The 27,619-nt window shown below is 35.4% G+C and overlaps 1 protein-coding gene across 7 annotated transcripts in view; it reads left to right on the forward strand.

The window, feature by feature from the left end:
* The window catches only part of Btbd10 (BTB domain containing 10), a 60,111-nt gene that overhangs the window by 22,258 nt on the left and 10,234 nt on the right, over window positions 1-27,619 (forward strand). For all 7 annotated transcript variants that reach the window (XM_059268612.1, XM_059268622.1, XM_059268659.1 and 4 more), the window contains 5 exons: window positions 19,175-19,371; window positions 21,864-22,149; window positions 24,854-24,956; window positions 25,824-25,944; window positions 27,270-27,467. In XM_059268612.1, coding sequence (XP_059124595.1) covers window positions 19,175-19,371; window positions 21,864-22,149; window positions 24,854-24,956; window positions 25,824-25,944; window positions 27,270-27,467 — 905 coding nt within the window. The remainder of the gene's footprint in view (window positions 1-19,174; window positions 19,372-21,863; window positions 22,150-24,853; window positions 24,957-25,823; window positions 25,945-27,269; window positions 27,468-27,619) is intronic.

The following is a 27,619-nucleotide window of genomic DNA, read 5'->3' on the forward strand; positions in this document are numbered from 1 at the left end:
AATTCTTCTGGTCCCTGGTAACAAATATAAACTTTCTTGAAAATAATACCATAACTTTGAAATCCTTTTTGTAATATTAAAAACTGTTTTGAAAACCTTAAACTATATATTTAGAAAATATGAATGATTAAATACTTCCTAACTTCCTACCTGACAAGATACTTACATATATTGTAGAATTTCATGTGTTGTCTTAAGTTGATGTTGATTTCATTAATTTACAAGTACATGCCACACAGTGTAAATATTTTTTGGTTTGTTTTATTCTCTGTGTATATGTCATTCAAGTAGGACTCTCATTTATTTCCTAGATAATTATTTTGTCCGTATTTTGGAGACTTTGATGATATATGAATTTTATCATTGCGTGGGACTATAATTGTATATATCATAGTGTGTGTGTGTGTGTGTGTGTGTGTGTGTGTGTATGTGTTTCAAGTGAATTTTGTGTTACGCTTTCTAATTCGTGATATGTTTCTGGTGTGCAATAGCTTTGATGATATATGAATTTTATCATTGCGTGGGACGATAGTTGTATATATCATTGTGTGTGTGTGTGTGTGTGTGTGTGTGTTTCAAGTGAATTTTGTGTTATGCTTTCTAATTCGTGATATGTTTCTGTTGTGCAATAGTACATTATTTAATGAAGAAGTGATAAGGGTAGAAATGTCATTGTTTGCTTTTAGAAAGGTTCATGGATTCAGTGGGAAAACTTTGTAATAGTGATGTTTTCATTTCAGTAACCTCTTTATTTCTATATCCTTAATGATTGCATTTTTAATTTTTTGTGGTGCTGGGGATTGAGCACAGGGCTTTGTATATGTTAATGAAGTACTTTGCTACTAAGCTTTGTGTTAGCAACTTTTTGATGCAGTTTTGGGGTAAGCATTAATAGTACATAGGGTTGTTTGAATGTCAGACATTAAATAAATAGTATTAAAGTTTATGAAATAACAATAAAATAAAAATGAGTAATAATATTAAAATATGACATAAAAAAATACTAAAACAGGGCAGTGTAGTGGCATCACCCAGGAGGCAGAATCAGGCAGATCTCTGAGTTCAAGGCCATTCAGGGCTACAAAAACTAAGACCTACTTTGAGGGGTGGCAGGGAAGAGGAGGAGGAAGAAGCAATTGGTTTAAATTTTTTTTAAGCTAGGTGTGGTAGTGCATGCTTATAGCCTTAGCACTTGGTAGGTAAAGTCAGGAGACTCAGGAGTTCAAGGTCAGCCAGGACTACATGAAACCCCATCTCAAAACAACAAAACGTTAATGGGAACTAGAGAGAAGACCTGGGTTCAGTTCTCAGCACCTACATTTGGTGCCTTCAGTTCTAGTCCCAGGGGATCCCCATGACCTCAGTCAGGCCTCTGAGGGCACCTGCATGTGCATGCACATGGTATACGTAAACTTAGGCAGATATGCATGCATACACCTAAATAATTTTTTTAATTTTAAGGAAAAGACCAGGAAACTCTTTGAGTGGATTTATATTAAGGCTCATTTATATTAAACCCAAATAAAAACAGCTTACTTTTAGATTTTATTTATTTTTTTTTTTTTAAAGGAGTTTCATTTAAGACACTGTAAAAAAAGGATTGTTTGACAAAAACATCAAAACACCTTCCCTCAGTTCAGGAGTGTATTCAAGGGATGTCAGGGTCCTGCGGGCACTATTACAGAGTGCTTGAATATCCATATATGGACCAGTTAGAAAATTGTAGGACACATGAACCATGGCACTGACTTGTAAACTGAGTTCAGAGAAAGGATCATTGTCAGCTTGAGTTAGGGGAAAATAAGATGAGCTAGTCCCGAGGCGCTTACAGCATTAGAGTGAAGGAGGGGTGTATCTGTCAGGACCTTCAGGAGATTACCTTGCCTGGATCTGAGGACACAGCTTTGAATAGTATCACTGTTTCCATTAGGCAGATGAAAAAAATGAGGTTAATAGTCTTGCCCAAGACTATCCAGCATGTAATCACAAAGATCTAATTTATGGACATGATTCTTACTCATTTTTTTTTAAATTTTAAATAATTTGTCATTACAGAGAGAGCAGGTGTAATGAACTCATTTCCTATCACCCAGACTGAAGTTACTAATTCATGGATGATATTTTTAAACTCTGTATCTCCACCTATTCACTACCACTCCCTGCCCCCTTTTCACTCTTAAGTATTTTGACATTTGAGTAAAAACCCCTGTCTTTTAAGGGTTTTTGTTGTTGTTGTTTTGGGTGGTTTTGATAATTAAATCCAGAGGTAAGAGATACCTGATGCATCATAGTTGCTTATCAGGGTCAAAATCCTCTGATTTGTTTGACTTTTCCACGATCACAAGGTTGATCTGTAGCTCTTAGCCATTATCTTTATCTTCTAGACAAAGGGGAATGAAAAAATCAACTTTGGGGGGAATTTCCAGCAGGTATATGTTTATAAGTGGTATGGCTGTCTCTAGATCAGGGAGACTGAGAATAAAGAAATATAATTTTTAATTTAGGTATGTTGTTGCCTCAAGGAAGACTGGCAATTTATAAATAGTAAAATATAAATAGATTTTATAAATAGTAAATAAATGAGCATAGTTTTCTTCATTCAGTTTTAGTAGGTAATATAAAAGTTGTCTTTTTAAATGTGCTGTTTTACATATATTTTTAAATAGCCTTACATTTTTAGTAGTTTTACTTTAATGCCCCCCCCACCTTCTTTGCTGTCTATGATCAAATAAGTGTGGATTTATAAAAGTAATAATAGTTACTCTCTATGTGTACTGACTTTCGTTGATAATTAAGGGCTTAGTATAGGAATCGTGATTTCTAGGTAATACAAATTTTTGTTTATTTTTGAGATTATCATTTAATTAAAACATTTCTCCCTTCCCTTTGCTCCCTCCAAACCCTCTCATATATCTCTCCCCAGTCTCCTTCAAATCCATGGTCCTTTTTTTTTCACCAGTTAATTCATGCATATATATAATTCCCTCAGTGTTTTTTGAATGCAGATTTGCTATGATGGATCTGTAGTTTGTATACAAATAAATTAGGTTAAAATCAGTGAGCTTTGCTTCTGTGTTACATATCTATATATGTAACTAGTATAGTCAATATGTATGTAGAGGAACTCCCTAGCTTGCTGAAATTAACAGTGATTTCAACTGAAGTGTATTTGGCCTGAAATGTGATAGCTTTTCTTTGAATTACAAATTAGAGGTTTGTTTTTTTTTTTTACTATTTTAAAAAAGAAAACTAACACCTCTTTTGTAAAATGTTAAAATGTCTGACTAAGAAACACTAAAAGCTCTTGAATTTGAAAGAATATGACTATGTAAAAACCGCTTTTTACAGTCTGTTCTGGTTTCTAAAGATAAATGCATACATCCAATATCAGACTTTGCAAGGTTTCATTTCCATACAGAAGCACGCATGCTCATTTTTAAAAAAAAAATTTTTGGAGACTACACAAAAAAACATGCTTTGCAGTTTCCCTTTAATAGTTAGAATAGGAAAGTTTGGTTCTTAACAGAATAGTTGTCGGGTGGATTCTTAGGTTGCAGGTATTTTCACCGTGGTTTTAAAGAGCTCACTGTCTAAAAGGGATACACTGATACTGGAAGGAATGGAGTTATCTGCATCCTAGTTCCTAAAACCTGGCAAGCCGTCAGAGCTAGAATTAGCTTTACAGATGGCATTTGGCAACATATCTACATATCTCTAAGCCCTTGTCTCCTGCGTTTTCTTCCACCTGCCTATCAATTACAATATCCAATCACTGCTCAGGAATGGGGAAGTGGGATGATCACAGCTCACACGATGCTGTTTGGTTAGAAACGTCAGTGCTGCACAACCCACGGCTGAGTCAGTGTCTGTGAGAAAATGAGCTGAATTAATATTTAGAGGGGGTTGAATCTCTGAACCTTTAAAGCTTAACTATCTGCAACAGCAGGATTACACAGTAGAGAAGGGAAAGCTAAAGGAAGTCTGTGGACAGGTGAGGTAGGAGGAGACTGGATTGTTCAGAAGAATCTTGAGGATGATGGAAATACCAGATGAACTAAAGTTTCCTAGTAATGCCCAAGGATGCTGACCTGGCTTTCAGTGCTGCATTGTTTGAAAAAGCAGAGTCCCTTTACACTCTGATTTTAAATTTTTTTTCTTGTTTTTGTGTGTCTACCCTGGCATATACTAAAGGAAGGTGTGTATTCATTTTTTACGTGCTATCTCTGGGTTATAACTATATACAAGAATGAATATAAGAGAGGTAGAGAGAAATGTTGGCCTTTGTTTCATAATAGGCATTTACATTTCTAAATGTGAAAGACCATACTTCTGATTTCAGTTTCATGGCACATTAAATGGAGTATGTTATTATTGTTTTCATGGGTTTGGTGCTTTGTTATTTCATGTAACCTGAGAATGCATTATATGTAGTGTTATATTTTATGAATGCAAAATTTAGCTAAGGAAACAATTTTTGAAGCAATTTGAAACATTGAAAATAAAATTCAAGATTAAAAAAAAATGAAATAATTACCTGAAGATGGAATTAAGGAGATTTTTGCTTTGGAATGAATTAGAGATGAATGGAACTGTTTATATGTAGTAATTTTTTACAAGACTGAATTTGTTTGAATGGGGAAGCCCTGGCTAGGTAGATGACTGTCTAGTGTACAGGATGCAAGCAGAAGATCTTAATGCTGCTACTGAGAGCGCATCACCGGACACGGTCTTTGTGTCAGTGTAATTTAGTGTTAGACCAGATAAAAAATTTGTAAACCAGGATAATTGCTCTTGCTGTGATATTTTAAATCTTCACAGGTGACAGTGGTTACTTGATTAGGAAATTTTAGCACAATTTAACATGTTAATAAATTTTCCTCTACCTTCATTAACAGTTATTTTGTAGGGATTTTTGGTATATTCAGTATAGTAAAATTACTTTGTTCTAATGTGAATAATTATAACATCCTTGCCTTATTTTAATATTCCTTATTATTCTCCTGCCTAGTCTCTAAAAATAGGATCATTCAGTTATCCTGATATCTATATATGTATGTGTGTATGTATATATTATTGTATGTTATATATTTTATTGATTTTATAAATGTGTGATATGTGTGCATATATATTACAACCTTATATAGGTGTCTTGTGGCCTAGAAATGATTTTAGCTTGTTATCATAATAAAATTGTAAAAGGAGAACTTGATGCTGAATCTCCTGACCTTACACTTTGTAGAATACTTTTCTCTGGTTCTGCTGGTTCTTTTCTAATAATAATGCTTATCCTATTATGAAAGTGATACATATTCATTACATAAATTTGATAAGCACAGAAAAGCATACAGGAGAAATGTTATTTTTCTAGTAAAATAAAATGCTTTAGACAATGCATATTTAACCAAATATGAATATATGTATATATATAATATATATCACATGTAAACTTAAAATGATTTCCAGATATTATTACATGTTCTGTTTTTTTTAAGATACATTCTAAAAATTATGAACATTCTATCATGGTGATTTATAGCATAGTTGAGTTACACAGTATTTTATATATATACTTTGTCATTTAATTAATTGTAGTTCTTCTGAAACATGACCAAAGAAATGATTAACATGGTTTCATATTATAAATTTCTTCAAAAAGGAGTTAAGTAAGAATATAATTTTTTGACAGTAAAAAGATCCTTGGTGTGATTTCACCTTGAACTCATTAAAGATATACACTGTTTGAAATGAAGCAAAAAGCTGTAAAGTATTTTTTACAAGTCCATATAAAAATCAGAAAAATTGGGATCCAAACAAGTTGAGACATTAGAGAATGGGAACACTGTCCAGAAGGGTTTCTTCTGTGACATTTAATAAAAGAAGGTAGGTCCAGGGAAGTGTAATAATAGTGTGTAACAATGAAGGAAGGACCTCAGCTCTGTTTGGGAAGCTTCTTAGAGAGGAAGAACGCTAGAAACACCAATAACAGATAGTAGAACAAGCATTGCTAATGACATGGAAACCAGTAGAAGGAGACGTAAGGGGAAGGTGCAAATTATCCAAGGAAGAAGCTGCATTAGTCAAGGTCTTCCAATTAGTGGTAATTCTTGTGATCTTTGAAGATTTATAAGAGCATAAGAACCGCTAAAAGATTCTGGGTCTGATTTTGAAGCAGGTACAACATTTTGGAACAGAAATGAGAAGGATAATGTATGACTAACTTTTTAAAGAAGGCCAGTTAAAAATGTGAAATGAGTTTTAAAAAGTAGACTAACTTTAAATTTCTCTTTAAATTTCTCCAGCTAGTATAGCGTGTACCCTTGGAACCTTGGAATATGTTTGGACCTTTTTTTTTTTTTTTTTTTTTTTTTTTTGGTAAAATACTCTTGAATGTAAGGTAGGTAAGGGAACTAAATGTAAAGAATTCGAAGGTTATATGTAAGGTCTGTTAGACACCACTGTGTGGCTTTAGTGTTGTGTAGGAGAATGTCCTGAGGGTGGTTGTTAATAAACGACACAGAACAACAATATAGTATGGCTGCTATCATTCCCCCATACCCCTCCCTCCCCACCATTCTCAGTTAAGGATTTTTATAATAAGAACTGCTTTCAGATATTTGGAAAATTGTAATTTGGTAAAGCAATTAAACTTGGTTTGAGTCAGACTTAATTGAGGCTAGCAGCATGAACCCTGAAATTGAGCTTTGCGCCATATTTCAGACCTCGGACTTAATTAATTCTGATTTCAGACAACAGTGGATAAAGTAATTAGATTATTAGATAATCCTGAAATTTCAGCTAGAGTTCACAAATGTTATTAAGATATACCAGGGTATGATTTTGTTAATTAGCTTGTTCATTTTTTTTTTTTTTTAATCAATATGATACAAGCTGTAGTTGTCTAGGAAGAGGAACCTCATTGAGGAGTTGCCTCCCTTAGATTGGCCAGTAGGCAAGTCTGTGAGGGCATTTTTTTGATTAGTGATTGATGTGGGAGGACCCAGCGCACTATGGGCAGCATGGGCTGCATAGGGCAGGCAAGCTGAACAAGCCACAGGGAGCCAGGCAGTAAGCAGCATTCCTTCCTGGTTCTGTTTTGGTTCTTGTCTCCCAAGTTTTTTTGCCTTGAGTTCCTGCTCTGACTTCCTTAGTGATTAACTGTGATCAGAAGGTATAAGCCAAATAAATTCTTCTCTCCTTGCTTTGATCATGGTGTTTTATCACAGCAATAGAAACCTAACTAAGACAGAAATATTTCAAATTAAGTAATAATTACTACTGTTGTGTACTTGTGCCAGATCTCTCTGCTGCATATGGTCACCGTCTATAATGAATACCAGTCACACTATAGATATTATGTGGTCACCGTCTATAAATGAAGACCAGTCACACTATAGATACTATGTGATCACACTATAAATATTATGTGGTCACCATCTATAAATGAAGACCAGTCACACTATAGATATTATGTGATCACACTATAGATGTTATGTGGTCACCGTCTATAAATGAATACTAGTCACACTGTAGATATTATGTGGTCACTGTCTATAAATGAAGACCAGTCACACTATAGATATTATGTGATCACACTATAGATATTATGTGGTCACAGTCTATAAATGAAGACCAGTCACACTGTAGCTATTATAGTTTTTCGTGCTAACAGTTTTCTGATCTGAATGCTGCTGTGTCAATGGCTTCTGAAATTTTGTTGTCTTATTTCTACTCCTCTCTCCTTCCTTAGGAACCTGCACATTGCATGAATACTGATTTTGTTTGATTTTCTTTTCATTTTTTCATCTTTTTCTCTTTTGAGGATATTACAGATATTTTCTTTCAATTCTGCAGTAATCTTTTAAAAATTGTTGTGACTGGTTTTTTGTGATAGTTTGAATGAGAATCACCCCCATACTCTCATATATTTAAGTGCTTGGTCTGCAGTTGGTGGGACTGTTTGGGAAAGATTAGAAAGTATGGCCTCCATTGGAGGAGGTGTGTCAGTGGGTGGGCTTTGAGATTTCAAAAGCCCATGCCATTTCCAGTTAGTCTGTGTTTCTCTTTATGTGTCTCTGTCTCTATCTCTCTGTCTGTCTGTCTGTCTGTCTCTCTCTCTCTCTCTCTCTGTCTGTCTCTCTCTCTGTCTGTCTCTGTCTGTCTCTCTCTCTCTCTCTTTCTAGTGCTTATGGATCAGTTGTAAGCTATCAACTACTCCTTCAGCACCACGAATGCATGCTGGCTGTCATGCTCTTCCATCATGATGGTCACAGATTCTAACCCTTTGAAACCCTGAGCTCCATTTAAATGCTTTCTTCTATCATAAGCTGCCTTGTTCGTGGTGTTGGTCATGACAATAGAAAAGTTACTAAGACAGTTCTGAATATGTAGGAGTTCATTATTATTCTTTAATGTATGATTCCTCACAGAACTGTGACATTGTCATAGAAAAACTGCCCAGCTCTACCTTTGTCAAGCCATGAGTTGTTTCTCCCTCATTGCCATTTTGAAGCCATTAACTAAGTACAATCAAATAGTACATAAGCTTTTCTTTTCTTTGTACAACATAATGCCCTTGAGATTCATTCACAAAGTTAGTCTTATTAGTAGTTTATTCTATAGTGTAGCTGTACCCTGGCATATTATCTCTTCAGGAAATATGGTTTAGGTCATAAACTTTAAAGCCGTGTTCAGAGTTGGACATTTGACACATTATACATTACTTTTGTATGACAGTTCTGTTGTAGGAATTTATAGTTTCATTGTATAAAACTGAGCCCTTTTGAAATTAAGTAATAAATTAGTATTATATAAAGAAATAAGTAGCATTATCAGTTAAAGTTGTAAAATTTTAAATGCAAGTAGGTATTTTGATTGACTTTTTATGTAAAGTGGGTTTATTTATAGAGCAAGAGGTGATAGAAGTTACTGGTCCCTTATTGATAAAAAAATTGTGGTCTGGAAGGATTCATGATTGAGGAATCTGATGTGGGTGTCTGCCATAGCTTTGTTGGATAGTGTTGGTCTGTGAGCTCTGTAAGTGGTGGTCAGTTGGTATAGTAGCTGTTTTTAATCTGATTGTTGAGATAAATGCTTTTGGTTTCGGAGACCATGAACTATACAGCTGTGTGTAAGAGTCTGTCTTGTATAATATTAGAGGGACCAGCCTTAATATTATACATCCCAGGGGCTCAGGAGAGAGAACTACTAACGGCGAGGACTATTTTTGGGAAATAGAATCTCAGCACACCGAGCTCTATAGTCCACTTGCTTTAATTCCTCTGGCATAACATCCTTTATACATAGCTTCAGTTCTGTTCTCATGTCTCCTTTCTTGCCTGATTTCTCTATATTTATCTACTGTCCCCTCTAGGTTCTATCTTAATTCCTTCATCTAGTTCTGTCCCTTCTAGGTTCTCATCTAGTTCTTTCTGTCCCTTCTAGGTTCTCATCTAGTTCTTTCTCCTATCAGCTCCTCTCCCATCTCCTTCTCTCTCATCTGGCTCTTCCTCATCTTGTTCTTCCCCATCTGGCTCTTCCTCATCTTTCATCTCGTTCCTCTAGTCCTCTCTTCTAGCCCTTCAATCTAGTTCTTCCCCATTTCAGTTTGTTCCTCTCAAGTTCTTACCCATCTAGTTCTTTCATTCTCTTTTCTCTTTTTCCCCCTGTGCCCCGGAAGTCCCAGTATATAAAGGGAGGGTCCGAGCTAAATTGTGTAAAGCTATTACTTAATGTCCACCTCTCCTAGGCGGTGTCTCCCTGTGGAATTTACCTTAGGTCAGGAGACTTGCCTGTGGGCTGCTGTCATTGTTAGTCCTCGGAAGTTGGGCGCCCCCTGGGTGGCGTCTCCTTGTGTAATTTAAATCAGGAGACTTGCAGGTGGGCTGTTATCATTGTTATCCTCTTACCTTAGGTCAGGAGACTTGCCTGTGGGCTGCTGTCATTGTTAGTCCTCGGAAGTTGGGCGCCCACCTGGGTGGTGTTTCCTGTAGTCCTTGAAAGTGGCTAAGGGAGATAATCTGATTTCAGAGAAAGCCTTTCCTGAGGCTGTTCTGCAAATTCCTGGAATGTATATGTCCAGAGAGTGATCAGTTCACAGTTAGCCCTTCTTAGGGAAAAGTCAATTGGGAAAACTATGAAGGCACACATGATTTTCATAACAGAATACAGCTGATATATAACAAGCCAAGTAACACCAAAAACTCCTTGGGATTTGGCTTCCTCTGGAGGAATTCCCTGATTCCTCCAGGTAGTGACTTTGCCATAACCAGCTGAGTTCTTATGATATATTCCAGCAAGTCTGTATAGACTGATGGGGAAAACTTTAGTGTGAGCAAGTGAGAAAAATATGGAAAGAAATGTAGCGGGTACCTGTTCCACCTCAGGCCAGCCTCAAACTGGTGATCCCTCTGCCTCTGCCTCCTTCTGCAAATCATACCTACGTGTACCATCAGGAAAAGACTATTAGAAGAAAAGCTCGATTGAAATTACCTATGTTTGATGAATGTGGCTCAGTAGTGGGTTCCTGGGATGGTAGTCTCAGGCAGGTTGTGTGGCCAGAAAGCCAGTTTTGGTGTACAGTTTGATGAGTTTATTTTATGCACCCATAAAACCTCAAGTACATGAGTATAATGATGTATATTTCACATCCAAAAGCTTCCTGAGTGCCCTTTTCTCCTCTCTTTCAATTGCTGTCCTGCATGTTCGTGCACCTACCAAGCTGTCTTCTGACTCTACCCATTGTCTGTATTTCCTAGAATTTTACATATTTATGTCTCCCTCTTTCAGTTGACATAGCTGTCTTGAGATTTACTCCTGCTGTGAGTTGTATAATTTAGGAAAAATATTCATGTTTTATTGAGTCTTATCATCTGTAGGAACATACCACAATAGTTTATTTATCTGCTCATAGACATCTACTAGTTTCTAATTTTGAGTGGTTACATATAAAACTTAAAATTTATTTGTATATGCAGGTTAAGCTTTATAGATACATGTTGCTGCATCTCTTTTGGTAGATAAAATAAAGGATGAAGTATCTGGATTATATGACTAGTATATGTTTTATTTCTCAAACAAGCTGTTTTCCAGAATAATTTCTAAAGTGGTTTTATCACACCAGTGATTCCATGGGTGTATGTGAGTTGCATTTTATATACATGGCCTTATAAGTACTCAGTATATATTTATTTCGTGTGTAGAGGTCAGAGGACAACTCATGTTGGTTCTCTCCTGCCACCTTGTGGAATCCTGGGATCAAACTTAGGTTAAGAGGTCTATGTGTGCTGTCACTACCTGCTGAGCCACTTTGCTGGCCCATGGTCATTTGTCTACCCATCCTGAGATCCGTTGTCATTTTAATTTGCATTTCCTTAATAACTGTTGATGTTCAGTATAATTTTATATACTTCATTTTATCTGTGTGTGTATATATATATATATATATATATATATATGTATTTCTGTTATCATTGCCTTTTTGTTATTCTTTAATGGTAATTTTTGAAGAGCAAAATTTTTAATTTTTAGGGTCAATTATTACTTAAGGGTCAATTATTACTTCATTCTTATACAAATTCAGCTTTTTATTTTTAAAAGTTTTGTGTTTATGTCTGTGATCCATTTTGAGTTAACTCTTATGTATAATGTGAACTACTGACCAGACCAGAATCATGTTGTTATTTCCAGTTCTAGAAGTCAAGTGTCCATTGCTTATCTGTTCCAGTACCATTTGATAAAATATACTTCCTCCCTTTATTGATTTTGAATGCTGTTGAAATTGTCAAATGTACATAGGTCCTTTTCTGGGCCATTGATTTGCTTGTCTGTCATGATGCCGATACTACATTGTGTTCATAACTGTGATTTTTTTTAAATAAGTCTTGGAGTCAAGTTGCCAGTCTTGTAACTCTTTTTTATTAGTCATTTAAGACATTCTAGTTACTTTGCATTCTATGTGTGCACACAGGATCGGGGCCCAGAACCTCATGCTTGCTAAACAGGCATGCCACTGAGTTCTACCCCCATGTCCTTCCTTACAAATTTCAGAAGAGTTTGTCACTTTTTAAATACCTGCCCAGCATAATGGGGCCAGAGCAACGATTCAGTGGTTAAGAACACTGGCTGCTCTTCCAGAGTACCTGAGTTAGGTTCCCAGCACCCACATGGTGGCTCACAAACATCTGTAACTCCAGTTCCAAGGGATCCAACCTCCTTTTCTGGCCTCCAGGGGAACCAGGCATGCGTATGGTACATAGACATACATGCAGGCAAACCACCCATACACAAAAATAAAAAACAAAATACTGCTTGATATTTTAATTGGGATTATTTGTATTCATGGGGTCAGCATAGAGAGAAATAATACTTTAACAGTATTAAGTCTTCTGATTCATGAAAGCATGTCAGCTTTTGAATGTTATAAATGACTTTCTAAAAATTTCAATTTAAGAATGCTTTTTCTTAGTATATAGGCATAGACTTGATTTTAAAAATAGAGATCTAGTGTTTCGCACTTGTGTTAAGCTCATTTGATTGTGATATCATTTGTAGTAGGATCTACTATAGATGATCATGTGGTCTTGAGGAAAAGGATGGTTTACCACTTTCTACATATGATAATCAGTTTCTAAAGAGAACATGTCTTTTGACTCACAGTTTCAGAGGTTCAATGCATACTCCCTGGCCCTGTTGTGTTGGATCTGTGGCTACATAGTGTGTTTACAGTGAGAGGCTACTTAACTCATGATGCTAGAGAGCTAAAAACAGAAGAAGGGACCAGGGTTCCAATTCCCCTTCAAGGGCGTATCCCCAGTATGCCCTCAATACTTTCTTAAACTAGCAACCCACCCACCCCCCAACACCCCTGTAGTGCACAGACCCAAGCCTTCAACATGTGGACGCTTGGGAGACAGTGAGATCCAGACTACAGCACTTGAGCAACACACTGAGACTAGTGCTTTGTTTCTCTTCCTAGGAAGGATATTTTGAATATGATTCATAGATACTCTTTATTTGCTTGATGAAGTGCTGAGGTTTTTGTTTTGGTTTGGTTTGGATTTTAGATTTAAGTCAAGAGTAGATTTGGATTTTCCCAAACGTATTTTCTTTATGTATTGAGATATATGTTATTTTCTTCAATAACTAATAGGACTATTTAACCAGTCCTGGGTTTTTAGATAAATTGCATTTAATTGGTGGTATTATTATGTCTTTACATATTGCTATAACTATCAAAAACACTTAGAATATTTGTCTGTTTATAGTTTTCTTGAGATACTTTTTGGTTTTGTTGGAATAATAATGACCTCAAGGATGAGTTGGGAAGTTATGTCTTTGCAGTTTTAGGGGAGAGTTGTATAGGGTCGGTATTATTTCTGTTTGAAATGTTCATCAGTGGAGCCATCTGGAACTGGAGGGATTTTTTTTGAAGAAATGTTTTAAATTACAAATTCAGTTTCTCTAATACATATGGAGCATATCTTCATTCTTGAGTGAACTGTGGTAGGTTTGTAATTTTCCCAAGTTGTTGAATTTTTTTGAAATGACTATTATTTTTATTATCATCATCTTATTACGAGCTATTCTTTGAATTTCAGTAGATTTGAACACAGCATTGCTAACAGTAGCCATTCGTGCCTTCCTCCTCAGACTTTTTCCTAAGTGACTAGGGTAGAGGCTTCTCAGCCTTACTGATCCTCTAAGGTTTTGCTTCCATTGGTTTTCTTGATTGTTCTTCTGTTTTCTATTTGTACTGGTTTTCACTCTGCTCTTTGTTAGTTTTTCTACTTTTCTTTGGATTAAAATTTTCTATTTCTTGAGATATAAACTAGATCATTTTCTTAGACCTTTCTTTCTACGATAGGGAGTCAGTGTTGAATTTGGCCCCCTAAGTACTACTATACTATCATGCCATAGGACAGATTTTTGACAAGTTGATGATTTTTAGTTTCTTTGCTTTTGGAATTTTAAAATTTCTTTTCACTCTTTTAAATAAAGATGTCTATTTAATTTCTGAATCTTTATTTTCCAAATGTTTTTCAATTTTAATTTAATTCTGTTGTAGTCAGAAAATACTTTGATGATTAAGTTATTTTAAGTTTATTGAGATTTGATTTATTGCCTAGAATATGGTTTGTTATTATAAATGTTTATGTGCACATAAAAAGGATGCTTTTCCTGCTATTCTGTGACATGTTCTATGTCAGGTCAAATCAGTTGATAGTGTTATTAAAATCACATTAATAGATTTCTGTCTGCTTCCTCTACTAAACATTGCAGTAGGCCTGAGAGTATAGGTCAGAGGTGAAGTGTGCACTTATACATGAGTCTCTGAGTTTAATCCTTATTACTATAATACATAAGTAATCAAGTAAGTAAATATAAAAATAAGGGTGTCAAAATCTCTAGTAATTGTGGAGTTAGCTATTCTCATTTTATCAGTTTTTACTTTGTATAACTTGAGGCAGAAAAACATAGTTTGAGTTGTTATGTGTTATGTGTTCTTAATGAATTTACCCCCTTTCCTTGTGAAAGAACTTAGTCTTTGAGCTCTACTTTGCTGTTACAATGAGCACTGTTGTCTGGCATTGTGCTTTTTTATTTAATCATCATCCTTTTTTATTTAATCTCTCTGTACCTTCATATTTAATGTGTGTTTCTTGTAGTAAGGATAGTTAGGTTTGGCTTTTGTATCCATTCAAATAATCTCTTTTAGGGTTCATTTGCATTTAAGTGGCTTAGATAATTTGTATATGATTAAGTCTGTTATCTTGCTATTATTTTTTGTTTATTCCTTTTTTCCTTCAATCTTCCTGATTTTTTTCTTGTTGTCTTTTGAATCAACTGGTATGTAGAGGCCGGAGATTGATGTTGATTATCTTCTTCTATCACTCTCTTCCTTGTTTTTTGAAATAAGATCTCTTCACTGAACCTGAGTGGCCAGAGAGCTTTGAGAACTACCCCGCCTCCCATCCCTGAAGTTTCAGACACATTGCTGTGTTTGCCTGTTACATGGATGCTGGGGATCTAAACTTAGGTCCTCATGCTTACACAGCAAAATACTTTTACCCACTGAGCTAGCATTCTGGCCCTAGATAAGTGTGTGTGTGTGTGTGTGTGTGTGTGTGTGTGTGTGTGTGTGTGTGTATGTGTTCATTTTATTTCAGTTTTTAACATTTTAACTAAAATTCTTTGTTGAATGAATGGTTGCTTTAGCATTTCTAGTACATTATCTTTAATTTCCCTTCCAGCGATATGCAATTTCTTATGTAGTATAAAGCCTCACAGCAGTGTGCTGTCATCTCTCCATCCCAAGTTTTGTTCTCTTGTACTCATCTGTATGTTATAAAACTCATGTCATATTGTTATAGTTATTGTTTAAGCTAATCTTTTAAGAAGATTAAAACAGTAAGAAAAATAATACTTTACCCATGCAGTTACTCTTTTCAGGGTCCCTCATTCCTTGTGTAAGATCCACATTGTTACCTGGCATTGTTTTTTTTCTTCTACAAGAATTGTTTCCTTTTGCCTTCTGGATGTGTATATGCATGATCAGTTTTCTTTTTTGTCTTAAAATATCAGTATTCTCCTCTTGTTTTTGAAAGATAGTTTTGTTCTAGACCAAGGGGAATTTATTTGTTGTTGCATTGTTCTTTAAAGTGTATGGGCAATTGTCTTAGGATTTCTTTTGCTGTGAGTAGACACTGTGACCACAGCAACTCTTACTAGGGTGGCTTATAATTTCAGAGTTTTAGTTCATTATCATCATGGCAGGAAACTTGGTGGCATGCAGGCAGACATGGTGCTAAAGAAGGAACTGTGAGTTCTATATCTTGATCCTCAGGCAGCAACAGGTAGTGAACTGTATGCTGGGCATAGCTTGAGTATATGAGACCTCAAAGCCTGCCCCCACGGTAACACACTTCCTCCCATAAGGCCACACCTACTCCAACAAAACTATATCTCCTAATGGTGCCACTCCCTTTGAGGGCCATTTTTCAAACCACCACAGCAACTTATTGTTCATATCACATCTGTGGCTTTGTAATTTTCATCAAATTTGGAAGAAGTCCTGACGTTTATTCCATATTTTCTCTTTTCACTTTTCCTCCTTTATGGATTCCATCCAGGAGGTCATACTTGAATTTGACTCACACCATGCACAAGCTCTTATATCTTGCCTGTTATGCTCTTTTTTGTGAAGCTGCTTGAACAAGAATAACTGCAGTCTTTATACTGTCTTGGCCTTAGGCAGGTACTGGGAGTGAGCTACTTTTTCTTTCTTTTTTTTTTTTTTTTTCAGAGCTGAGGACCTAACCCAGGGCTTTGCACTTGCTAGGCAAGCTCTTTACCACTGAGCTAAATCCCTAACACCTCCCCGCTCCCCCCCCCCCCCCACTTTCTTTCTTATCTGTCTCAGTTGACACAGTGCACAGTCTTTTAAATGCATCCCAAATTAGATCTTTGAACTTGCTTGTCCTTGTCATTTGTTTCTCACATACTGCTTTGTCTTTAGAGTGTTTTCCTGATCTAAAATTATTTAATCAAATAGAAGAGAACATAATTTTGTCTTCTGTAACATCTGACTTCTGAAGCTGATTCAGGGTTCATGCTTTTTGGCTTATAAAGAAAAAAATGGTTATATGTGACCATTTGCATTTATTTAAAATCTAAGCAGTTTAGAAATGAAGGCAATATTACAGTAGAACACTTAGCAGTGTCTAATTTGTTTTAAGCTAAAATGATGTCTTCTAAAAACACCTTTTTAATTAGTCTGCTTGGCTTATTCAGGCTGAACATTTAGCCTGTGTTTGCCTTAGCCATAGTTGTGATTGGACAGTCTATGAAATTACTAAATCATATTTAGGAAATTTGCTTTCTTGTAGTTCAAAAGGATTAAAACCGAGCAGTGAGAATAATAGAGGTTTTTGGGGCTCTACCACCCCCATATGTGATCCTTCTATTAATATAGACTCCTTTTTCTACTTCAGAAGTCAGCCAGAAATTCTGGTATTCCTGTTCCATTAGTAGAATCTCTTGGTTCTATTTGAAGAAAACGGTTATGTTCTAAGAATATAACTGCTCCCCTCTTTTTCTAGAAGGAACATGAGAGTGGAAAATTTTGTTATTCTTAAGGCTTATGAGAAACATGATTGCAACTGCTAACAAACTGACTTTATTTTCCTTGGAATAACTAAGTCTGCCTTATCTTCTGTACCTCTAGTCTCTGTTATAGCAGAGTGGTGATTGATTTCCATAGTAAAACAAACCACAAAAATAACAAAAGCAGTATAGTTAATAAGCTAACAAAAAAGGTGACCTTGAGTCACTAAAGGATTTAAATCTGCCTTTGGAATTGTAAGATCACATTTTATCCAGTGTGGTTTTGATAAAAAGAAAGTATTGTAACATGGAGGGAACATCAGAATGAAGCAAGACTCCGCTTACAGTGTTAGTACCATCTTGGCATGTGTTAGATGACTAAGCAAACTTGGAAGTTTGAACTTTTCTGTCCTCATCTGTTGTAACTAAACAGCTAGCGTTTAAGAGGTGCATTGTGGCCAGTGCTTTGCTACCTTTTCTGTTTATTATACCTGGCTTACTCATAACGTCAACCGTAGATAGTAGATAGAATCTTAGAACCTACATCGTACAGATAGGGGCCTGTTTCCAGATTATTGAATAACTCAAGCTATTATGTAACTATTAAAGGAGAGTTTGGCTCTAACTCTTTATTACTGTAAAACCAAGAGTTCCTTCTACCTCTCAAATATGCTATACTATTTTTTAAACTGTGAGCTGTCATATAAACCTAGCATGCTACATTTCCAGTTGTCTTGGGTCTGGCTGTGATTACCATTGCCTTTTCTATACCTGCATTGTATTTTCATTGTTAATTTTTATTTTTGTTTCCATTTTCATTATTAAAATTTTACGTATTTTTCAGGACCTAGTGACTACGTCTAATCTAAAAATTGTTAATTACATTTATCTACCTACTTATTATTTTTGTGGGACTCACACATGGAGGTGAGAGAACAGTTTGCTGAACATGGTTTCTGGGATCAAACTCGGGTTGTCAGGCTTGGCAGCCATGAGTGCCCTTACCCACTAAACTGTTCTGTCAGCTTCCTAACTTTAGTCTATTGGCAGTGCCGCCGCCTTTTGAGATTCTAAAGCATTTGTCTGTCACTCATTTAGTAGTTAGAAATTTGTGATGACGTATTTTACGTTCAGAAGTTGGATAATGTGAATTGTTTACATTTCTCAATGTGTATTATTAATGTATTATTGCTGCACAGGTAAGCTCTAGAGAGAGCTTCTTTTTATTGGCATTTAAACTGATAAGAACAGACATTAATACTAGATCTTAAATTGTCGTTTAACACATCGTTGTGCCAGTAAGTGTACATATTTAATAATACTGAAAGGGAATTCTGTTACTAGACTATTTTAACTAAATGGTGATGTTCCCAGTTACTTCTTACAGTAAGACTTAGTCTATGTAACATGTTGTAAAAAATTTTAATTCCCTAACTTTCTATAATCAGAAAGTAGCATATTTTAGAAAAGTACTGTTCAAAAATTAAAATAGTAATAATAATACATTTGAAGGAATTCTAAAAATGAGTTCATCATGTTTGCCTGGAGAATTGTTTGATAAGAAGAGTTATTTTACCCAAACCTCAGTTTTTTATTTTATTTTACTAGTGTTTTAGAACTTGGTGCTTTCTCCATCTAGGATTCCCTTACAAAGAAATTTAAAATACTTGTATACTTCCTGTTACTAAGCATACTTGTAGCAGTCACTTGATGCCATACATGGTAGTGAATGCTTGTCATACAGTACTGAGTGGTAGGAGAGGCTGAGTCTCTGTAGCAAGAGTCATTTAACCCTTTTGGGTTTTAATTTTCTCATCTATTAAACATTGAATTTTATTATGGTTTTTATAAATACATTACTCTATAATTTATCAAACCTAAGGGTTCACCTTGGTAAATCAGATTTCAGAATCAAAAAGTAACCTTTGATTTATGTACTTAAAATATCAGTTGTATGTTAATCATGTTTTCATTTAAAGCACTTCTCTCTTTCTCTCTCTCTCTCTCTCTCTCTCTCTCTCTCTCTCTCTCTCTCTTTTGCTTTTATGGTTAATTTTCTTTTCTAATCTATCAGCACTGCCTCACGGGTTGCTAAGGGAGGAGTCGACCACACCAAAATGAGTCTGCATGGTGCTAGTGGGGGACATGAGAGATCAAGAGATAGACGAAGGTCAAGTGACAGATCACGAGATTCATCTCACGAGCGAGCGGAGTCTCAGCTTACTCCTTGTATTCGCAATGTGACTTCACCAACACGACAGCACCATGTTGGTACGTAAGATCATCGTACCCCACCAATCCTCATCATCAGTCCTTTTTACAATTGTGATGGTGTTCAGTTGTGCATGACACGTGAGGAAGGTTCACGTCTTTGTTAAGATTCAGTTATTTGTATTTTATGTGATTTTTGATTCTTAAAAAGATAGCTTATTAAATCAAACATAAAGGTGAATTTTCAGTTTGGAAGCAGTCTTACAAAAGTAACATAAGCCTTTGAAACTGTGACACAGACTTTTAAAAGAAAATTTCAAGTTAATGTATACCTCATTAGATACAGTGGCTTATTATGAAATAGTAGCAAGGTAAATTATTGATAGGATTTGCTAGTTAATCATGGTAACAAATAAAGTAGAAGAATAAGCATTGTGGGCTTTTGGTTTAATTCTGATTTTTGACAGTGTTCCAAATAATAAAAATAGAAGAGAAGTATGTTTTACTTTCTTAACAGCTTAGGTCTTTTTTCCTTCCTTCTTACTCATATGTGAGCATTATTATTAGCCCAGGACAACACACTGTATGACTACAAAGTACAGTCTGAAATAAATGTGCCTAAGCAGTATGAAATAGTTGATTTCTAAAATTTCCCCCCTAGGGAAGGTATAAGTAACAAACTTTGATTTAGGGCTGGGGCATAGCTTCTGTGATCATCGTTACTTTAGCATGCACATATTCCTGGGCTCAATCTCCACCACCTGTGTATGTGGGAACATATTTAGGCTGTACACACACACACACACACACACACACACACACCTTTTGGTAGAATACTAGTTTAGCATGTGCAAAGGCCCTTTCAATCCCCAGCAAGCCTCCCCAACCCACCCAAAACTACTAAATTTGATAGTTTCTGATAATCTGTTGTAAATCAGAATCCTTTAAATTAGGTCTTACTAGGCAGAAAAGTTGACAGTATCTGAATAGGTCCTTGAAGACAGGCAAATATTATAAGTCAGAAATGGACAGAAGTAACAAGAGTTATTGGTCTCTTCCACGTAGAGTTCAGTCTCTGAGAAAGAAGAACAGAGTATAATTATTTTATCACTTCGGTAAATTTTGCTTTGGGAATGCTACCAACCTTGTGGAAACAGGAATTAAAGGAGGAGGGTGTCAGAATAGCTCTGGAGCTATAGCAGAGCTAATTATATAATCAGCATGCTGTACAGAATGTTCTCAGTAGCCTGAGTCATGAAGAAATTTGGCAAAAACTGATGAGATGGAGGTACATTTTTAGGTCACCTTTAAATTTTAGTGATCTAGCCTTTAAATAAAACTTACCATAAAATTTTGGTTTTTCTTTACCTTTTATAGGATATTGGAATAGTTAACAATATTTTCTGCTATGAAAGTTATTGACAGTAATTATAAGTCAAATAAAGTTTGTATCATTGCTTTATTCTGCAAAAGTGAGGCTGGGAAGAAAGTGTATCAGCTGAGCAGAGTGGAACAGGCCTGTAAATGTAGAAATACAGAGGAGCAAGGTCATCATCAGCTACACAGTGGATTTGAGGCCAGCCTGGTCTATGTGAGACTGTCTAAAACAAACAGAAAGAAAGCAGTAGACCCTGAGTTGCTGAACTCACTTTATTTGGTAGTCATTAAAGGGTGGTTGTTGTTGTTTTTACTTCTTACTGCCCCTACTGATTTTTTCTTTTTCAGATCTTTTTATGAGAAAAGTTGCTGATTTCAGTGTGATGTTATCAATATAATGTATTTCTACAGCTTATACTTCACGTTCTATATAATGTTAGCTGTTTTTAGTAATTATGACCATTTTTAAATAGTTGTTCTCAGCTTGTGTATGGGTTGTTTGTAATCTTAATACTTTGAAGGCCGGGGCGAGAGGATCATGAGTTTGAGACCAGCCTGAGCTGTGTAGCAAAATCCTGTCTCAATAATAACCAGAAGAAAGCCGGGCGGTGGTGGCGCACGCCTTTAATCCCAGCACTCGGGAGGCAGAGGCAGGCGGATCTTTGTGAGTTCGAGGCCAGCCTGGTCTACAGAGCGAGATCCAGGAAAGGCACAAAGCTGCACAGAAGAAACCCTGTCTCGAAAAACAAAAAAACCAAAAAAAAAAAAAAAAAAAAAAAAAACTAGAAGAAAACAACAACTCATATCAAGTTGATATTCTTGTTAGTCTTTCATTTTTATTCTTGAAAATAATTTTAATTTTTGTAAATCTTGGTAATTATATATATATATGACTTGTAAGAATATTTTGATTTTTCCATATTTTTCAGTGGAATAATAATAAAAGATTTACCTTAACTTTGATATTTGACTGGGTTATCATCAATTAGCTAAAATATCTTAGAAAACGTTTTCATGTTTTGGGTTTTATTCTTGGATATGTTGAATATATATTTGAAATAAAAAACCAGAAAATCTGCAAATTAAAAGAACTTGTCTATATCAGGCAGTTTAGAAGATACAGTTCTTGAATCTTTTTAAAGAAAATCTGTATGACCTTAACATTTTTGTTGCAGAACGAGACAAAGATCATAGTTCGTCTCGTCCAAGCAGTCCTCGTCCTCAAAGAGCGTCCCCAAATGGCTCACTGAGCAGTGCTGGGAACAGCAGCAGAAACAGCAGTCAGTCGAGCTCAGATGGTAGCTGTAAGACATCTGGGGAGATGGTGTTTGTGTATGAGAATGCAAAAGAAGGGGCTCGGAATGTGAGAACATCTGAGCGAGTGACGCTGATAGTGGATAACACCAGATTTGTTGTGGACCCATCCATTTTTACTGCACAGCCAAATACAATGTTGGGCAGGTTGGTTTCATTGCTCTTCATTAGACTACTAATTCTAAAGCATTTTTCACAGTAATTTTTTTGTGGTTATTAGTTAAGTTTTACAGTAAACTTTCTACTGTAGAGAAGGATTTAGCATTCCTATTTTATAGATGAAAGAACTGGATTTTGGAAGTTAAATTATTTGTCTAAGTTAATACAAGTAGAATATGGGTAGAGCAAAGTTTGCACTTGATTTTATTTCTAGTGTTCTCTTGTAGTACCAGTAGCGATAGTAAATAAATTTGTCATTAAAGTCAGAGCACTAAAGGATCTCTACAAATTGATCTGATAGAGTGAATCTAACCAGGTGAATCTTAGCATTAATGTGTTTCCCAAGCAAGTTTCCAAAACCAGTCACCAAGTACAGATGGATACTCACCAACTTTGTTTAAAGGAAAACAGTTTCATTAGCTGTGAAGTCAATTTGAATTGTCAGTTTGTTATAGATACTTAAGGCAGGGTGAAGGTATGCCTTTGAAAGTATATAGTTGGTAGTCGTCTTGAGTACTTATAAGTTTGTAGTGATGGGAACCACGATGTCAGGATTTTAGCCTGTGGAATTGATTTTTCTACATGCCTAAAATAAGGGTCAAATACTTCAGTGTAAGATCAGTATTTTTGTCTCTAACTAAAGTGGAGGATATAAATGAAATAGACATTTACATGAGACAGAAACTTGAAACATTGTTATGTGTGATGGCTGTAGGGGCTCTAGAGAGGAGGGGTATAGAAGGAAAGAAAAAAGCTCAGTACAGAATAAATGCTGGTGTTGTGATACTGTATACATTTTGAGTAGCAAAACATTTCTCTAAATGACATTGGACTTGAATATGCATTTTCATGAATATGTATTTTTAGTATCATCAGGAGATGATTAGTGAAGATATTAGCATGATGTCTTGACATTGTTCTACTTTATTTTTACATAAAAATTGAAACCAAAAAGTAGATATTTGAAATTTTGCTTTAGCTGTTTTAAAGGTTTTTGTTGTTGTTTGTTTTTGGTGTTCACATTGATCTGAAAAGAATAGCATTCCTTTTTGTAAAAAGTTCAAGCATTTGAGGAAATTGCATGACATTTGATTCTTGAGAGGCTTTGCAGTCAGTGGAAGCTTCTGTTCAGGCCCTTGACTAAAGCATATCTGTGGGGATGAAAATTAATAGTCATAGGAACTGGAAAGCACTTAGCATTCTTTTTGGAAACTTTAAAATAAAACAGCTTTGTTTTTCATGGATTTCTGTATTATAACAAAAGAATAAATCATTTAAATTGAACTACTGGGTAAAATACTTGAAATAGTGTTTATTTGGAAATAGTGGTATCATTGAATTCAGAGGATCAACTAATTTTAATTAATGATTTTTAAGTTTTTCTTTTCTCAGTACTGTTCAAAACTTTTCATTGCAAAATAACTTTTTTTTTTTAAGATTTATTTATTATGCATACAATGTTCTGCTGGTGTGTATGCCTACATGCCAGAAGAGGGCACCAGATCTCGTTATAGATGCTTGCTGCTAGGAATTGAACTCAGAACCTCTGGAAGAGCAGCCAGTGCTCTTAACCTATGAGCCATCTCTCAAGCCCACAAAATAACTTTTCTTAAGTTGTCTCTTTTTCTCAGTAGTTACTAGGAAAGGTCCAATAGTATCTTAAAATACATAGAATTCCAGTTTTTTACTTATGTTAAAATGAAGGCTAAGAGTTTTTTACTCATTTAATTAAATTTTCAGGCCTTTTCCCCTCCTTTTGCTTTTTTGAGACAGGGTTTCTCTGTGTAGCCCTAGCTGACCAGAACTCTCTCTGTAGACCTTGCTCACCTCGAACTCAGAGATTCACCTGTCTCTGCCTCTCAAGTGCTGAGACTAAAGGCATGTACCACCATGCCCAGCTATTTAATTTAACTTTCCATTCTCCATCCTCTGTTCCTGGTTTGTTTGGGTGATTTTGGATTTTTTGAGACAGGGTCTCACTATGTAGACCAGGTTGGCCCTTGAGTTCACAGAGTTCTGAATGCTGAGATTAAAGCATGTGCTACCTTGTCCATCTCATCCTCTGTTCTTATCTTGGCACTTAATTGCTTATTTTTCAATTCTAGGATGCAAGTCTAAGAATTCTGAGTAGAACTTATATTTGGAGTTTGTGAAACATTAAATAGCCTTAACTTTCATATATCATTTTACCTTTTTCCAGTTTAGCTTGCTGTATGTTCTACTAATATTCCACAACTTTATGATGAATAATAATTTCATGGTAGCCTAGAATTCCCCGTGTAGCTCAGGTTGACTTTGAATCTGTGGCAGTGCTCCTGCCTCAGTGTTCTGATGAGGTTACAGGAGGGAGCTGCTATACCTATATCAGAGGATAGTAGTTTGTGTGTGCTGGAGATAGAGCCCAAGTCCTTATGCATGTAAGGCAGGTGCCCTTCTAATGGGCGACATCTTTAGCTGTTGATTTTATTAATGTTAAAGGTAATTCAAAATAACATTTATTTTGCCAAATGTTATAAAAAGACCTTTTATGCTCTTTTTATAACATTTGGCAAAATAAATTTCTTATGATTATTAAAACAATGACATAACATAATACTTAAAGAATATTTTATTTTCATGTCTGTATGTGAGACTGATTTTCCTTTTTTAAATATCCCACTGATGTGTAATTAAGAATTACTTAATATTATAGGATGTTTGGATCTGGCCGTGAACATAATTTCACACGTCCCAATGAGAAGGGAGAATATGAGGTGGCAGAAGGAATTGGTTCTACTGTGTTTCGAGCTATTTTGGTGAGTGTGTATTTCTTGTATGTGTTAATCACTTAGGTATAAGATCCACCCTCAGTAAGTATTTAAATCTCTATTTGGAGATAGGTTATTATTTTGCTTTAAATGTTCTTAATTCATATTTGTGTTAGTACATAAGGATAAAATGATATAGCCAAGTGAATTTTTGGCCTTGGGAAGATAAGATATGAAGATTCATCTCTTAGCCCTATGTGCAGTTCTTTTGGATGTTAAGTTCTAATGTTTCTGAAGTCATATTATTTCTCTTAATTCTCTTATATTTAGTAAGTCAGATGTGATTTCTTGAACCATAATTTACTGCCCCAACTTACTGATTTTTTTGTTCTTGTTAGCTTGTTTTTGTTATTGTTTTTCTTCTTTCTTTCTTTCTTTCTTTCTTTCTTTCTTTCTTTCTTTCTTTTGTTGTTGTTGTTGTTTTTGTTTTTATTTTTTTTGAGAAGGAGTTTCTCTGTGTAGCCCTGGCTGTCCTGGAACTAGCTCTGTAGACCAGGCTGACTTTGAACTCAGACTGTCTCTGTTCCCATGTGCTTGGATTAAACCCAGCCTGTTTTTCTTTTTTGAAGTCTTAACTTTTTATTTTAAGGAATTTTTACACAAATATTACAGAGGCCATATTTGTAATTTTGTTTCAGTGAAATTACCTATATGTCTGGGCCTGAATTATCCTTATAAGTGGAAATTTAAAGATTGTTAGGTAAACTGAGGTCCCATCTAACTTTATTGTTTCATAATTTAAAATATCAGGGCACTACCAGTTTTGAAAAAGCTACCAACCCGGCCTTGTTAATGAGTTTGGACTAACTTGTGCTCTGGTACTTAATACATTTTTCCTGATGTTTTTCCCTCCAGGATTACTATAAGACAGGAATCATCCGCTGTCCTGATGGCATATCTATTCCTGAATTGAGAGAAGCATGCGATTACCTTTGTATCTCTTTTGAATACAGTACAATTAAGTGTAGAGATCTCAGTAAGTATGAGATTTGTTTAATAGTGTTGTAAAGCCTGCATGTGTTAAGTAGACTTCAAATGTTTTAGTTCAATTATAAAGTGTCCTAGTATTATAAAAAGTATTTTTTGAACTTTATAGAGTTCTAGATAGCTCTTTTATTTTCTAAACCTTTTTTAACTTTAATAATTTTTTTTTAATGAACTTACAGATTTTCTCTTTGGCTGTTTCCTGTATCATTTGTTATTAATAGTTCTAGCTTGGTAACCTTTACTTTTCCTGAAGTGTGACTTATTTTCATTACTTAGATCATATCATCTAAAAATTTATCTTTTTAAACTCTGTGTAAGATAGTGTCTTGAGCACTATGGGAGGTAAAAATAATTCTTACAAGATATTCTTGGCATTAGAAACCAAAGGTTTCATTCCTAGACCACATATACACATGGCTAGAATTCTTAGTTCTCCTGTTCTTCAGGCATAATTTGCTGATAATCACTGTGTGTGTGTGTGTGTGTGTGTGTGTGTGTGTGTGTGTGTGTGTGTGTTTTGGGGTGCAGGATCTTATGTAGCCCAGGCTAGCCTCAAACTCAATATGTACCTGAGGATGGCCTTAAACTCCTGGTTCTCTTGGCTTCATCCATCAAGTGCTGACGTTACCCATATCTGCGATCATGTCCCATTCATTATCACTATTAGAGATCTTTGATTTGTTATGGAATTCAAGATAGGAGTCTTTGTGTCAAACAGGTATAGTAAGGCTTTCTAGACTTTTAACTTCTGGTCTCTTGGGCACCAGGCATGTACACAGTGCATATATACATGCAGGCAAACACTCATACACATAAAATACAATAAAAAATTTAAAACAAGAAAGTTACTGAATTTGTACATTTGTGTTCAGCTTCCTCACAGCCCTGTTTTTATGCATCATTTGCACTCTTAGTAGATTCTTTGTTTTTTGTAACATTGAGCTGACTAGAAGATTATGAACAATGCTAATTTATTGTCATTAGGTTTTACTACTAAATTACCTGAGTACCTCTGTTAACGCTTCCTCTGACGCTTAAGACATCCTTTGCTTTTCTGTCTGTCATTCTCTCACTTGCTTCTTGGTCCTTCATCTATCAAATATGGCTTCTCTTTACTGTTGCCCATTTTTGTCTCTGACTTTGTGTATGAACTCTTTTTAGGTACACTGTAATAGCTGAAGGATTACCAACAAACCAATCTGTAGAATTCTAAAGTAGAACCACTTGCCCTGGTGTTCTGTTTGTTTATCCTTTGCTTCTGCTTTTTTCAAGCATCCAAAAAAAGTCAAGATATTTTTGTGGGTTTCATTTCAGGTGCCCTTATGCATGAGTTATCAAATGATGGTGCTCGTAGACAATTTGAATTTTATCTGGAAGAAATGATCCTCCCTCTCATGGTAGCAAGCGCCCAGAGTGGGGAACGAGAGTGCCATATAGTGGTGCTTACAGATGATGACGTAGTTGATTGGGATGAGGAGTATCCACCACAGATGGGAGAGGAATATTCACAAAGTAAGTATTTTGGCTTGCTTCTCTTTCCTGATTCATTATATAGATTATCTCTATCTTTTAATAGTAAACAAAGGACAGGTAAAAGATATATCAGACTCTTCTCATATACCAGGAACCAGCAAACTAGCTCTGGGTTAAATTCAGCCCATTGC

Source organism: Peromyscus eremicus, chromosome 1 (genome assembly GCF_949786415.1).
Source record: "Peromyscus eremicus chromosome 1, PerEre_H2_v1, whole genome shotgun sequence".
NCBI lineage: Eukaryota > Metazoa > Chordata > Mammalia > Rodentia > Cricetidae > Peromyscus > Peromyscus eremicus.